Raw genomic sequence first — 16,329 nt, forward strand, 5'->3', positions numbered from 1 at the left:
AACATCATGCTTTTCCTCTAAGTTCAGGAATAAGACAAGAATGCCCACTATGACCACTTTTATTTAATATAGTGTTTGAAGTCCTAGGTACAGCAATCAGACAAGAAAAAAAGATAAATGGTATCCAAATTTTAGAGAAAAAAGTACAATTGTCACTGTCTGAAGATGACATGATACTATATATAGAAATCCTAAAGACACCACAAGAAAAACTATTAGAACTAATATAAATGAAGTTCGATGAAGTTTCAGAATACAAAATTAATATCCAGAAATATGTTGCATCTCTATACACTAACAATGAACTATCAGAAGGAGCAAAGAATCCCATTTACAATTTCATCAAAAAGAATAAAATACCTAGGAATAGATCTAACCAAGGAGGTAAAAGAAAGACCTGTACTCAGAAAACTATAAGACATCGATAAAAAGAAACTGAAAACAACATAAACAAATGGAGAGATATACTGTGTTCATGAACTGGAAGAATTAAAACTGTTAAAATGACCATATTTCCCAAGACAACCTACAGATTCAATGTAATCTCTATTGAAATACCAATGGAATTTTTTACAGAACTAGGACAAATGGGGAAACAATGGAAACTGTGAGAGATTTTATTTTTGGGGGGCTCCAAAATCACTGCAGATGGTGACTGCAGCCATGAAATTAAGACCCTTGCTCCTTGGAAGAAGAGTTATGACCAACCTAGACAGCATATTAAAAAGCAGAGACATAACTTTACCAACATCTGTCTAGTCAAAGCTATAGTTTTTCTAGTAGTCATGTATGGATGTGAGAGTTGGACTATAAAGAAAGCTGAGCGCTGAAGAATTGATGCTTTTGAACTGTGGTATTGGAGAAGACTCTTGAGAGTCCCTTGGACTGCAAGGAGATCCAACCAGTCAATCCTAAAGGAAATCAGTCCTGAATATTCATTGAAAGGACTGATGCTGAAGCTGAAACTCCAATACTCTGGCCACCTGATGTGAAGAACTGGCTCAGTGGAAAAGACCCTGATGCTGGGAAAGATTGAAGGCGGGAGGAGAGGTGGGTGACAGAGGATGAGATGGTTAGATAGCATCACCAACACAATGGACATGAGTTTGAGTAGCCTTTGGGAGTTGGTGATGCACAGGGAAGCCTGGCGTGCTGCAGTCCGTGGGATTGCAGAGATGGACATGATTGAGCAACTGAACTGAACTGAATCTTGATAAATAAGAACAAAGCTGGAGATATCATGTGCCCTGATTTCAAATCCTACTACAAAGCTATATCAATCAAAATAGAATGGTACTGGCACAAAAACAGACATATAGATCAATGGAACAGAATAGAGAGCCCAGAAATAAACCCACACTTATATGGTTAATCATTCTACAACAGAAGGCAAGTATATACAATGGGAAAAAGACTACTTCTTCAATAAATGGTGTTCAGAAAACTGGACAACTACATGCAAAAGAATTAAACTGGACTACTCTCACACTATATATACAAATAAACTCAAACTCAAGTGGATTAAAGACTTAAATGTAAGACCTGAAACCATAAAACTTCTAGAAGAAAACATAGGTAATATGCTCTTTGATATTGGCCTTAGCAATATTTTTTTGAATCTGGCAAATTATATATCTGGTAAGACATTAGTATTCAAACTATCCAAAGAACTCAGGCTACTCAACCTCAAAAAAAAGCAACAAATTAGAAACCTGGTTAAAAACTGGACATCTGAGAGGATCTCAGACATGTTTTCAAAGAAGACACACTGATGGTCAACAGGCACGTGAAAAACTGCTCAGCATCAAAAATTTTTAGGGAAATGCAAATCAAAACCACAGAGAGATATCACCTCACACCTAAAAGGGCAACTACTATAAAAAAGACAACAAATAACAAGTGTTGATGAAGATGTGGAGAAAAGGTAACACTGAAGCACTGCTGGTAGAAATGTAAACTGGTACAGCCACTATAGAAAACAATTTTTTTTAATTAAAGATAAGTTGACTCATTGGAAAAGACTCTGATGCTGGGAGGGATTGGGGGCAGGAGGAGAAGGGGACGACAGAGGATGAGATGGCTGGATGGCATCACTGACTCGATGAACATGAGTTGGAGTAGACTCCGGGAATTGGTGAAGGACAGGGAGGCCTGGCATGCTGCAATTCATGGGGTCGCAAAGAGTCAGACACGACTGAGCGACTGAACTGAAATGAACTGAAAGACAGATCTACCATAGCATCCAACAATCCCACCTCTGCAAAAAAACACGAATTCAAAATTATATATATGCCAATGAAAATTATGTATTTCTCAGCCATAAAAATACTGAGATCTTGCCATTTGGGACAACATGGATAGACCTAGAGGGTATTATGCTAAGTGAAATGAGTCAGATGGAGAAAGACAAATATGACAAGATTTCCTTTATATGTGGAATCTAAAAAACATGATGACACATAACAAAACAGAAATAGATTCATAGATACAGAGAATAAACTTTTGGTCATCATAGGGGAGGGGGGTTGGGGGATGAGTGAAATAGTTGAGGGAGATTAACAGCTACAAACTTTCAGTTACAAAATAAATAAGTCACAGGGATATAATATACAACATAGGAAATATAGTCCATCATATTGTAACAACTTTGTATGGTGACAGATGGTAACTAGACTTTTCATGGTGATTATTTCATGATGTATAAAAATATGAAATCATTATGCTGAAACTAATATAATAATAATTTTTAAAAACAAATATCACTTTTTAAAAAAAACTGTCTTGTCCTTACAGCCCAGGAACAATGAAAGAAGAATCTACTTTCCACTTCCATTAGATCAAGCTGATTTGTAATTTCCTCATCTTGATATCTTAATCGCCCAACAAAATGCTTGGCATACAGTATGCACTCAATAAATGCTTTATTAATTAGTTAGCAAGCAATTAGTTATACACATTTTATATAGAAATTAATATTTAAAATGAAAAGACCTAGGTTTGCATTCTTATTTTTTGTCACTTACGAGTTGTGACATTGGTTATTTGACCCCTATGGAACTTTGTTTCTCATGTGTAAAACGAGAGTGTTGCTTAGGTATTCTAGTTTCCTTTCAGTTCTGACATGTGACTTGGGTGGGACCAAAAGAAATCAGAGGTTACCAGTGGAGCCCACTATATGAATTGGCAATAGAATACTTCTTGGAGAGTCCTCTTTAGAGTATAAGTGCATTGGTATCACCAGCCTAGACCAGTGTTTCTCAAACTTGAAAGTGCATACATTTTGGAATGTGCAAGTAAAATGCATACTCTGATTCAATGAGTCTAAAGTGAGATTCAAGATTCTGCATTTCTAATGAGCTTCCAGGGGTGCTGGTGGTATTGGTTCCTGACCACACTCTGCAAGGGCCAGGGACTCTCAGATGCCAGTTCCTGCCTCACTTATCCAGCTTTTGTCTTCCCCAGTTCCCAGAAGCTGGAGGTAATCTTGGGCCCCATATGCAGGACCAACTCTAGTTAATCACTTAGGCAACAAGTCCCAGAATCTAGAAGACCTCAGGGGAGGTCCTGGGCATCTGTATGATCTTAGTTATAGCACTCCTAACATCCAAGTTAATAACATTGAACTTCTGCTTTTATTAAGACTTGTTAATTTTCCCAGGAATCTTAACTCATCCTTTACCATCCAGCTAGGCCTCAGCTTGTGTTGAATGCATAGCCTGTTTGTTTGGGACCCTGAAATAGTGTCTTGCTCTTCTTAGGGGTACAAAAGCCTCCAGAAAAGAGCACTAGCTCTGTATTTCTTGTTCCCAGACTTGTTGGGCTTCTGAATAAACTTATCTCCAAGAACTATTTTAGCTCTGTACAAATCTGTGTTTTCACTTGCCAGATGGAGTCTGGCAAGCTTTGCCTGATCAGACTTCTTTAACTTGATCATGCTTGTCTGCCTACCACTTCCGTGGCCTCTGAAGAACATGCCTTGGGCTGTGCCTTCAACGCAATAGCCCCTGCAGTCGTTTGCATCCCTCCAACTTAGGTCTCAGGCCAAAAGGAAGGGCCAGCTATGGAAGCTTTATTGCCCCTCCCCTGCCCTGCTTGCTCTGGGTTGCATTCCTTGAGCCTTATCAAGTTATAAACATAACTCCAGTCTCATTCTGAACCTCAATAGGCTGGCTTGTGAGCTAAAGCATTCTACTGGTTACCCTGTATGCTAAAAATAGCAAGAATATGAGGTGCTTTAAAGCTAAAGGCCCTAAAGTGTAATTTTGAGACAAATTTGGACCATCAAACCTTTGGTCATGGTTATATTTCCTTAAGGCTAAGCTGTAGTCTTCTTTCTAAATCAGCCATTCTTACAATGCTTTTTAATGCCAGTGTCTGGGAGGTTCATTAGAATCATAAGCTCTAGCAGTCTCTTCAGTAATTGTCCTTAGGAGACACTGAAATGGTTCAAAAGATGCTTTGCTTGTAAAGAAGTTTCAATGAATAACATGTGTGGTTCTATTATATTCTACTAAAGGTAATTCTGTTAAATAGGATAGTATAATTTATAATCTAGGGTTTCTGCATCCATGGATCCAACAACTTGGGAATCAAAAATATTTTTAAAAATTCAGGAAGTTTCAAAAACCAGCATTTGAATTTGCCATGTTCCGGCAACTACCTACATAACATTTACATCATATTAGGTTTTATAAGTAATGGGGAGATGATTTAAAGTATACATAAGATGTGCAGAGTGTATGTGCAAATGCTATGCCATTTTATGGGGCTTCCCAGGTGTTACCAGTGGTAAAGAACCTGCTTGCCAATTCAGGAGACATAAGAAGTGTGGGTTCGATCCCTGGGTTGGGAAGATCTCCTGGAAAAGGGCATGGCAACCCACTCCAGTATTCTTGTCTGCAGGATCCCAGGGACAGAGGAGCCTGGTGGGGTACAGTCCATAGTGTTGCAAAGAGTCAGACACGACTGAAGCTACTTAGCACACACGCCTGCCATTTTATATAAGGGACCGGGCATCTCTGGATTTTGGTGGATATCTGAGGGGCTTCTGAACCAATCCCCTGTGGATACTGAGGGACAATTGTACCTATCCCATAGAGTTGTTGTGAAGTTAATGAAGTAGAATACCTGTATCATCTTGTGGGGGTTCATGAGCTTCACCCAGTTTTTCCAACGTTAAACTCTACACTGAAGGTCTAAGATAATGAATAGATGAATGTTCACAAATAATATTTAAATCATCAAAAAAATTTCAGTGTTATCTTCTGAAAAAATAGACTCTTAGGTTTGAGAACATCTAGCTCTCCTAAATCAGCATTTCCTGATTGTGTAGCTGAGAATTATGGCAGCCACTGCATCTTTTATCATGACCCAATACATACATACTTATTGTCAAAGGTGGAAAAAAATGTCCCTGAACTAAGATAGGAAAACTGTGTGTTCTGTGTCTTTGCTTGTGGCTTACGAAAATTACTCAAGCAACCTGTTTAAATTAGAATTTGTTAGTTGGTGCTCCACTTCTAATCTCTGTCTGACACCAGTTCATGGGTCCATGCTAATTGTCAGATGTTATTGTTGATGCATAAAACCTTGTTATTCTAATTATCAGCCACAGATGCAGTCTTAGCATTAACTCCCCCAGATCATCCTGCCCTAGACTGATAGGGATGTGATATTTCTATGGCTTTGTGAAATGAACTTTATGCTTTGTTCCTCATTTTTTAAAACTAACTGTTGGGGTAAACAATCTGTTTCCCAACCATGCCATCCTTCTGTTTCCAAACCCTTTCTGAATGGAAATCCTCTTTTATCACTCTGTTTGTTCTCTTGTCAGCCAGTAAACAAATTCTTCAGAATGCTGAACGTCAATCTAGAAATGCTCTTTTTAACAGAATCTATCCTGAAACAAATGTTTCAGAAAACACTTCCACTTACTGTATGTGGTGCATTCTGATACTGCCTTCTTATATTTAATTTCTTAAAAAAAAAAATACCACTTGTGACCCACTCACTATATTGAGTCCATGACCCATGAGGATTCTTGGAACGGTGATTTGAAAACTACTGCACTAAATTCCCCCAAAAGAGACCACAGATTTTTTATTTTAAAATGCATGTGGAATATCTGGCAAGGATTGAACATGGAAAGGGTGGGAAGGCGAGTACTTTCAAAATACGATAAACAGCTTTCAATGTTTCTGGGAAGTTAGGTGTTAAAGTTTCTCTTTTTTGTATGGGTAGGAGGGATATATAACAGACCCGGAGTTAGCCCTAGGTTGCCAGCCTAGAGGCGCAGAATGGAGGGGCTGTTGGGAGAAGCTGTGCTTGAGAGTAAAGAAAGGGTGGGCTCTGGAGGTTTTACCATCTGACACAGGTCACATGAGTCAAGGAGCAAAAGAAGCTACCAGAGGCACCGCTAGAGGGGACAGCACTCAAGAGCTGGGAGGTGCAGGAGCAGTCCACTGCAGGAGGCAAAACAAAAAAAAGATAAAAAGTGCTGAACAAGGCAAAAATATACAGGAAATGTTTCATGGGAAAGAGCCCGAGGCCCTTCTTAGAGACAGCAGAAATCAAAGGATTGCTATAGTGGAAGGTTCCTCTGCAAAAGGTGATAGTGACCAACTGTCCCATTTTTCAAAGCTTGACCCGTCTTCAAGACTCTCCCAGAACTGGACTCAGTGTTCCGTCTCCAAAGAGTTCAGGCGCTGATACTGAACTGCTCCCAAATTCTTGCCCACCTCTCCTCCTGCTCCCCAGTTAGCCCTATTGCAAACATCTATACACATGTAAGAACTAGACATGGATAAAGATATAGAATTAAAGATAATAAACATTAAAATGAGTTATGCTTGTGATACAAATTTTTAAACAGCATTCAGAGAGGAATTAAGTTTTTTCTCCCATTTACTATACACTTTGGTTTTGCTGGTTACTCAGATTTTACTCTCTTTTCTGTACAACATTGGCACCTGAAGTATCTCTAGGGAAATACTGCTGGTACACTTTATTTTTTTAACTTTTTTTCCTTTTCTGTTGCAACTCTCTCCTCTTTTTTTTTATTTTATTTTTAAACTTTACAATATTGTATCGGTTTTGCCAAAAATCGAAATGAATCTGACACAGGTATACATGTGTTCCCCATCCTGAACCCTCCTCCCTCCTCCCTCCCCATACCATCCTTCTGGGTCGTCCCAGTGCACCAGCCCCAAGCATCCAGTATCATGCATCAAACCTGGACTGGCGACTCGTTTCATATATGATATTATACGTATTTCAATGCCATTCTTCCAAATCATCCCACCCTCTCCCTCTCCCACAGAGTCCAAAAGACTGTTCTATACATCACTGTCTCTCTTGCTGTCTCATATACAGGGTTATCGTTACCATCTTTCTAAATTCCATATATATGTGTTAGTATACTGTATTGGTGTTTTTCTTTCTGGCTTACTTCACTCTGTATAATAGGCTCCAGTTTCATCCACCTCATTAGAACTGATTCAAATGTATTCTTTTTAATGGCTGAGTAATACTCCATTGTGTATATGTACCACAGCTTTCTTGTCCATTCATCTGCTGATGGACATCTAGGTTGCTTCCATGTCCTGGCTATTATAAACAGTGCTGCGATAAACATTGGGGTACATGTGTCTCTTTCAATTCTGGTTTCCTCGGTGTATATGCCCAGCAGTGGGATTGCTGGGTCATAAGGCAGTTCTATTTCCAGTTTTTTAAGGAATCTCCACACTGTTCTCCATAGTGGCTGTACTAGTTTGCATTCCCACCAACAGTGTAAGAGGGTTCCCTTTTCTCCACACCCTCTCCAGCATTTATTGCTTGTAGACTTTTGGATTGCAGCCATTCTGACTGGCATGAAATGGTACCTCATAGTGGTTTTGATTTGCATTTCTCTGATAATGAGTGATGTTGAGCATCTTTTCATGTGTTTGTTAGCCATCTGTATGTCTTTTAAAAGGTACTTTAAAAATGATGCTTACCGAGTGTATCATATATATATTTGAAGTTATTAAACTTTAAAATAGTGTAATACTGTTAAAATTACATAATAATAAATAACAACTACTATTTAGGTTCAATTCAGCTCAGTTGCTCAGTTGTGTCCAACTCTTTGCGACCCCATGAATCACAGCATGCCAGGCCTCCCTGTCTATCACCAACTCCCAGAGTTTACACAAACTCATGTCCATCAAGTCGGTGATGCCATCCAGCCATCTCATCCTATGTTGTCCCCTTCTCCTCCTGCCCCCAATCCCTCCCAGCATCAGAGTCTTTTTCAATGAGTCCACTCTTTGCATAAGGTAGCCAAAGTATTGGAGTTTCAGCTTCAGCATCAGTCCTTCCAATGAACACCCAGGACTGATCTCCTGTAGAATGGACTGGTTGGATCTCCTTCCAGTCCAAGGGACTCTCAAGAGTCTTCTCCAACACCACAGTTCAAAAGCATCAGTTCTTCAGTGCTCAGCTTTCTTCACAGTCTAACTCTCACATCCATACATGATCACTGGAAAAACCATAGCCTTGACTAGACGGACCTTTGTTGGCAAAGTAATGCCTCTGCTTTTTAATATGCTATCTAGGTTGGTCATAACTTTCCTTCCAAGGAGTAAGCGTCTTTTAATTTCATGGCTGCAATTACCATCTGCAGTGATTTTGGAGCCCCAAAAAATAAAGTCTGACACTGTTTCCACTGTTTCCCCATCTATTTCCCATGAAGTGATGGCACCAGATGCCATGATCTTAGTTTTCTGAATGTTGAGCTTTAAGCCAACGTTTTCATTCTCCTCTCCTCTTTCACTTTCCTTTTTTTTTTTAGTTCCTCTTCACTTTCTGCCATAAGGGTAGTGTCATCTGCATATCTGAGGTTATTGATATTTGTCCCGGAAATCTTGATTCCAGTTTGTGCTTCTTCCAGCCCAGCATTTCTCATGATGTACTCTGCATATAAGTTAGGTTACATTTACACAATTAGGGCTTTCCTGGTAGCTCAGACAGTAAAGAACTCGCCTGCCAATGCAGGAGATATAAGAGACACAGGCTCGATTCCTGGGTCAGGAAGATCCCCTGGAGAAGGAATGGCAACACACTCCAGTGTTCTCACCCAGAGAATTCCATGGACAGAGGAGCCTGCAGTCGTCAATGGGATTGCAAAGAGTTAGACACAACTGAGTGACTAACACGTTTACACAATTATCTCTGGGGTACTCATGATACAGAAAACTTATCTACCAAAGGTCACAAAATTACTAAGTATAATAACAGAACTGGGATTCAAAACAGGAGTTTGATCTGCCCCATTCTGAGGGCTCTAGAACCTATGTTCTTACCACTGCACTAATGAAAGCAAAATAAATAAAAAGAAGACCATTCCTAGTAAAACTGTGCAAAGACAGCCTCCAAAGTGGTTCATCAAAGAAGTCAGAATATTTTTTAAAGCAACAGCAATTTGACTCTTAAGAGCAACACTGGAAATGAGTAAGTAACATTTTCAATGTACTAAAAGAGAATAATTTCCAAGCTTGAATTCTCTACTCCATAAAAATTTACTTCCTAGATAATGTAAAACAATGACATTTGTCAGGCAAACAAAAATTGAGAGTGTTTGCCTCCAGAAGATGCTCACCAAAAGAAATTTCAAAATATATACTTCAACAGAAAGAAGTGATCCTAAATGGAAAGTCTAAAATGCAAGAGGGAATAGAAAGCAAAGCAAATGTTGAATATATATAAAATTCTAAAGGAAAATAACTCCTGTATAAAATAAAAATAATATTATCTTGGTTACTAAAAAGAAAATGTACAATAATATAACTCATTACAGGAATAAAGACATTATTCATTGACTTTAAAATTGATAAGTATGTATGTTGTCCTGAGGGGTAACCACTAAAAGCACAGCAAAAGCATGCATAATTTCAAAATTCAGAGAGTAAAAATGAATGAGAAAAATAATCAATCCCAAAATGAGAGAAAGACAGAAAACTGAGAGAAGTCATAGTTTAAAATAATATGGTAGATTTCAAAACAAATAGAGTAGCATTTATATTAACTGTGACTGAATTACCTTTGCTAGTCAAAATACAATGTTATCAGACTGCATTTTAAGATATCCAAGCATATATTCTTATTTAAAAATACAACTAAAACACAAGGACACAAAAGGGCTGAAAGCAAAAGGCTGGAAAAAGAAATACTGTGAAAATAATAATCATGAGAAAGTCATTTTCCTTTAGTAATATCAGACAAGGCAGACTTTATGAGGGAAAAAGTATTCTTATGAAAAGGTCAGAAGTCACTTCAAAATGACAAAATACTGAAATCGCCAAGAAGTCACAATGCTTGTCAACCTGATCGTACCTAAGAACAAAGCCTCTGATTACATAAAGCAAAATTTGACAGAACTACACGAAAAAACCAAAGAACAACAATCTCAGTGACAGAATTAAATGGTAAAATCTCTTGAACACATAGGTTTGAATTGTACAGGTCCTACTTTATGAGGATTCTTTTCAATAAATATGTACTATTATACTATTATACACAATCCATAGGTGGCTGAATCCACAAATGTGGATGTGGAAAGCCAACTGTAAAGTTACACATAGATTTTTCATCTGTGTGGAAGGCCAGCAGCACCCTGACTCCTATGCTGTTCAAGGGTCAACAGTTCTTGATTTAAAAAAATAAGAAGCCAAACAAAAATAGAAAAGTCAGTAACGATACAGAGTACCTGGATAAGACTACACAAACTGGCCTATTGCACATATATCAACACTGCCTCAACAACTGAGGAGAGCACATTCTTTTTAAGAGCAATGGAATATTTACACAATAAACATTTCCTGGTGAAAAAGCAAGTTTCAACAAATGTCAATCATATAGAATATTTTTTATTAACACAGAACAAAATAATCTAGGAATAAATAACAAAAGACAACTAGAAAAACTTCATATAAGTTGTAATTTCAGAAACATGTTGAAATGACTTGTTAAGTCAAAGAAGAAATCATATTGGAAATTTAAAAAGTTATTTTTTTACTCAAAGATGATGACAATACTATAATAAAAATTTGTAGGATGAAGCCAAAACAAAATTTAGAGAGAAACTGATAGCCTTAAATGCATAGATTAAGAAAGAAAGGACTAAATATTGAGCTAAACATCTATGTCAAGAAGTCAGTTAGGAAAAGAAAACACATACACACATTACAAAAAAAAAAAAAACAGTAGAGGAAAGATATGTAGGATTAATGAAATAAAATTGATTAATGAGAAAACTCTGGTGACAATAACCAAGAAAAAATGCACTGATGAGCAATATATAAAGTTTCAAAAGGGGCACTTCAGCTACAAATACACAGATTGGTTAAAAAGATGAGCATGAGTGCTTAGTCACTCAGTCGTGTCTGACTCTTTGCAACTCCATGGATGGTAGCCCACCAGACTCCTCTGTCCATGGGATTCTCCAGGCACAAATACTGGAGTGGGTAGCCATTGCCTTATACAAAAAGATGAGACAAATTTTAAATAAAATGGAAAATTTCCTAGAAAAAGAAACTTTAGACAAAACTGAGTCAAGAAGAAATAGAAAACCCCAATGTCACAGGGGTGACAGTTAAAATACTTAAAACTTGTTTTGACACATGCACTTACCATTAGAACAGATATTAGCCCAACCAGAACTGATACCAGCTCTGAAAACCAGCACGTTGTTAGTACTATTGCTTAAAGACTGCCTCTAACTATGGAGACTTACATCACTAGTCTTATATTGCCTCACAACAAAAACATAAATGCTTTACTTTGATAAACTCTTAGCAAGTATCTGAGAAAAAGGGTTACTCCAAACTTACAACCCTGGACTGTGTGCATTGCAACAAACTGTGGAAAATTCTTAAAGAAATGGGAGAGATGTCTATTTAGTTCTTTGGCCCGTTTTTTGATTGGGTCGTTTATTTTTCTGCAGTTGAGCTGCAGGAGTGGCTTGTATAACAAACACATGAAAAGATGCTCAACATCACTCATTATCAGAGAAATGCAAATCAAAACCACAATGAGGTACCATTTCATGCCAGATAGAATGGCTGTGATCCAAAAGTCTACAAGCAATAAATGCTGGAGAGGGTGTGGAGAAAAGGGAACCCTCTTACACTGTTGGTGGGAATGCAAACTAGTACAGCCACTATGGAGAACAGTGTGGAGATTCCTTAAAAAACTGGAAATAGAACTGCCTTATGACCCAGCAATCCCACTGCTGGGCATATACACCGAGGAAACCAGAATTGAAAGAGACACATGTACCCCAATGTTCATCGCAGCACTGTTTATAATAGCCAGGACATGGAAGCAACCTAGATGTCCATCAGCAGATGAATGGACAAGAAAGCTGTGGTATACATTGTGTATACACAACGGAGTATTACTCAGCCATTAAAAAGAATTCATTTGAATCAGTTCTAATGAGGTGGATGAAACTGGAGCCTATTATACAGAGTGAAGTAAGCCAGAAAGAAAAACACCAATACAGTATACTAACGCATATATATGGAATTTAGAAAGATGGTAATGATAACCCTGTATGTGAGACAGCAAAAGAGACACAGATGTATAGAACAGTCTTTTGGACTCTGTGGGAGAGGGAGAGGGTGGGATGATTTGGGAGAATGGCATTGAAACATGTATAGTATCATATATGAAATGAATCGCCAGTCCAGGTTCAATGCAGGATACAGGATGCTTGGAGCTGGTGCACTGGGATGACCTAGAGGGATGGTACGGGGAGGGAGGTGGGAGGCAGGTTCAGGATGAGGAACACGTGTACACCCGTGGAAGATTCATGTTGATGTATGGCAAAACCAATACAATATTGTAAAGTAAAAAAATAATAATAATAATAAATAAATGATAAATGGTTAAAAAAAAAAAAAGAAATGGGAATACAAGACCACCTTACCTGCCTTCTGAGAAAGCTGTATGCAGGTCAAGAAACAACAGTTAGAGTCGGACATGGAACAACAGACTGGTTCCAAACTGGGAAAGGAATACGTCAAGGCTGTTATTGTCACCCTGCTTATTTAACTTATATCCAGAGTTTATCATGAGAAATGCCTGGCTGGATGAAGCACAAGCTGGAATCGAGATTGCTAGGATAAATATCAATAACTTCAGATACGCAGATGACACCACTTTTATGGCAGAAAGCGAAGAAGAACTAAAGAGCCTCTTGATAAAAGTGAAAGAGGAGAGTGAAAAAGTTGGTTTAAAACTCAACATTCAAAAAACTAAGATCATGGCATCTGGCTCCATCACTTCATGGCAAATAGATGGGGAAACAATGGAAACAGTGACAGACTTTATTTTGGGGGGCTCTAAAATCAGATGGTGACTTCAGCCATGAAATTAAAAGATGCTTGCTCCTTGGAAGAAAAGCTATGACCCACACAGACAGCATATTAAAAAGCAGAGACATTACTTTACCAACAAAGGTCCATCTAGTCAAAACTATGGTTTTTCCAGTAGTCATGTATGGATGTATGAGTTTGGCTATAAAGAAAGCTGAGCACCAAAGAACTGACACTTTTGAACTATGGTGTTGGAGAAGACTCTTGAGAGTCCCTTGAACAGCAAGGAGATCCAACCAGTCAATCCTAAAGGAAGTCAGTCCTGAATATTCATTGGAAGGACTAATGCTGAAGCTGAAACTCCAATACTTTGACCACCTGAAGCGAAGAACTCACTCATTGGAAAAGACTCTGATGCTGGGAAAGATTAAAGCCAGGAAGAGATGGGGACAACAGAGGATTAGATGGTTGGATGACATCACCAACTTGATGGACATGAGTTTGAGCAAGTCTGGGAGTTGGTGATGGACAGGAAAGCCTGGCATGCTGCAGTCCATTGGGTAGCAAAGAGTTGGACACAGCTGAACGACTGAACTGAACCAAGTTCAGTGGTAAAGAATTCGCCTACCTCGCAGGAGATGCAAGAGTCTCTGGTTCGATCCCTAGGTAAGGAAGATCCCCTGGTGAAGGAAATGGCAACACACTCCAGCACTCTTGCCTGGAGAATCCCCATAAACAAAGAAGCCTGGTGGGCTACAGTCCATGGGATGGCAAGAGTTAGACACAACTTAACAATTATATCACCACCACAAACTTACACAAACTTCACTATTGAACAGAAAACCATGATTTTATTTATCAATGAATTTTATGAGCCTAACAAAAGGCTCATACAGAAAATATCTGACAAAGATAGCACAAAAAGGAAAAACTACAGCCCAACATTACTCTTGAGTGAAAGTCACTCAGTTGTGTCCAACTTTTCACAACCCCATGGACTATACAGTCCATGGAATCCTCCAGGCCAGAATACTGGAGTGGGTAGCCTTTCCCTTCTCCACGGGATCTTCCCAACCCAGGGATTGAACCTAGGTCTCCCACATTGCAGGTGGATTCTTTACCAGCTGAACCACAAGGGAAGCCCCATTTCTCTTGAAAATAGTGGCAAAAATTCATTAGGAAACATTAGCCAACCAAATCCAATAAAATTAATACATCATGGCCAATTTCAGGAGCACATGGTTGATTTAACATATAAAATCAACTACCATATTAAAAGAGATCAGTCATAAAGTCATCTTAATAGATATAGTAAAATAGTCACAATAAAACTTTCTATCAAAGTGGAAGTATGAAAAAATCTCCTTAATGTGATAAAGGATAACTATAAGAAAACACTAAATGTCACATATAATGGTGATACACTGAAAAGTTTCTTTTTAAGTTCAGGAAAAAGGAAAATGATCAACAGGAATCAGACATTCTCAAGATTTCTTAGTTACTTGCACAGTTATTTTACTAGACAATATAGATTCTAAATTGCTGGACATTTCTGTGTATATGATTAGAGGATATTCTCTACTCTTATAATGGCTCCGTTAAATTTTACATCCAAATCTAAGATTTAGCTTTGTAATTATGTTACATACCATAGGTTCTGTTTCCTTTGGAGGTTTTTCCAGGGGAGGAATGTACCACTGAAAACAAAGTTCTTTGTTTAAAGCTTGTGTTGCCACAACTGGTGGCACCACGTCTCCATACAATGTGCTGCTAACGGTCTTTAGTGATAAATCGGAGCATAGAGAAGCATCGGTTACTCCTGTCTGGGGAACGAAGAGAAACATTCACTTTATTGCTGGCAATGAATGTATTCAATATTTAAGACATTCATTCAATTTTCATTCAATAGTGACTATACTGGAAAACTCTGGGAATCATCTCAGCTTGCTTTATGGATGTAGGTCTTAAAAACCTCCCGATTACCACAGAGAAGACTCTTCTGTGGAAAAAAAATATGCTTCAAAACCCAGTGGACTCAACAAATGTCTGCCACTTTGGTGAATATCCAAGAGTAACGATCTAGAGGGGAAATATCAGTGCTATCACTTCAGTCTCAAGATCACCATAGAGTCTAAGAACATCTACTTTTCTTCTGGTTTATTCATTGGTATATATATACTAAGGGTTTGGTTACAATTCATTATCTGCTTTTCAACAACATTTTTTTTTGTAGTACCTTATGAAAAATTAGACACAGTTTTTGCTCTAAGAGGTCAAAATCCATTACTTTCATTCCCTCTTTAAATGAATATGGCTGGTTTGCAAGTTTAGTCTTGCTTAATCTGGGCCCTGCTCATTTGATAGAACTTGGTCACTGAATCAGGAGTTTTCAAGAAGCATAAATGTATAGATTGCAATTGGTGATTTCATAAAATATTTACTTAGTTCTTTAAGGTAGCTTAAAAACATAAAGCATGATTGCTGTTAACAAAAGTAGAGTCTAGCCAGAAAGATAATAATAATGATAATATCTCACTTCTAAAAAGGACTTTCTTCAGTGGAGTGTAAACTATTTTCAAAATTAAATTCTCATTATTCCCAAGAGTACAGTGTGGTAACTGGAAAGCAATTCTTCTGCTAAATCTTGACCTCCAAAGGCATCTCAAGGTTTGGTGACCAAGGGGAACATGTCAGTGACTGTAAAGAAAGGCCTGGTGTTTCTGTAAGACTCTCTGTCTTCCACTTCTGAGCCTGTTCAAGATACAACTGAAGACTGTCAATGCAAAGTCTTCAAAATAAAATAAAAAGAGAAATAAATACACTGACCTTTCTGGTTGTCTACTGATAAAAGAAAAAAATATGTCTTGACTGAAAGGTAATGCTAGGGTGAAAACTATTTTAAAATGTCTAGAGACTATCATAAAAGGATATGATAAGCCAGAATCCTCATTTATTAGCACTAGGATACTAAAAG

At 38.0% G+C, this 16,329-nt stretch overlaps 1 protein-coding gene across 5 annotated transcripts in view; it reads right to left on the reverse strand.

Moving 5' to 3' along the window:
* CFAP54 (cilia and flagella associated protein 54) overlaps window positions 1-16,329 on the reverse strand; it is a 304,320-nt gene that overhangs the window by 41,239 nt on the left and 246,752 nt on the right. For 4 of the 5 annotated variants that reach the window (XM_070370320.1, XM_070370321.1, XM_070370319.1 and 1 more), the window contains one exon: window positions 15,005-15,178. The exons of the other annotated variant lie outside the window; for it this stretch is intronic. In XM_070370320.1, the coding sequence (XP_070226421.1) occupies window positions 15,005-15,178 (174 nt within the window). The remainder of the gene's footprint in view (window positions 1-15,004; window positions 15,179-16,329) is intronic. 5 annotated transcript variants of the gene reach the window in all.

This window comes from Bos mutus, chromosome 5 (genome assembly GCF_027580195.1).
Source record: "Bos mutus isolate GX-2022 chromosome 5, NWIPB_WYAK_1.1, whole genome shotgun sequence".
Lineage (NCBI taxonomy): Eukaryota > Metazoa > Chordata > Mammalia > Artiodactyla > Bovidae > Bos > Bos mutus.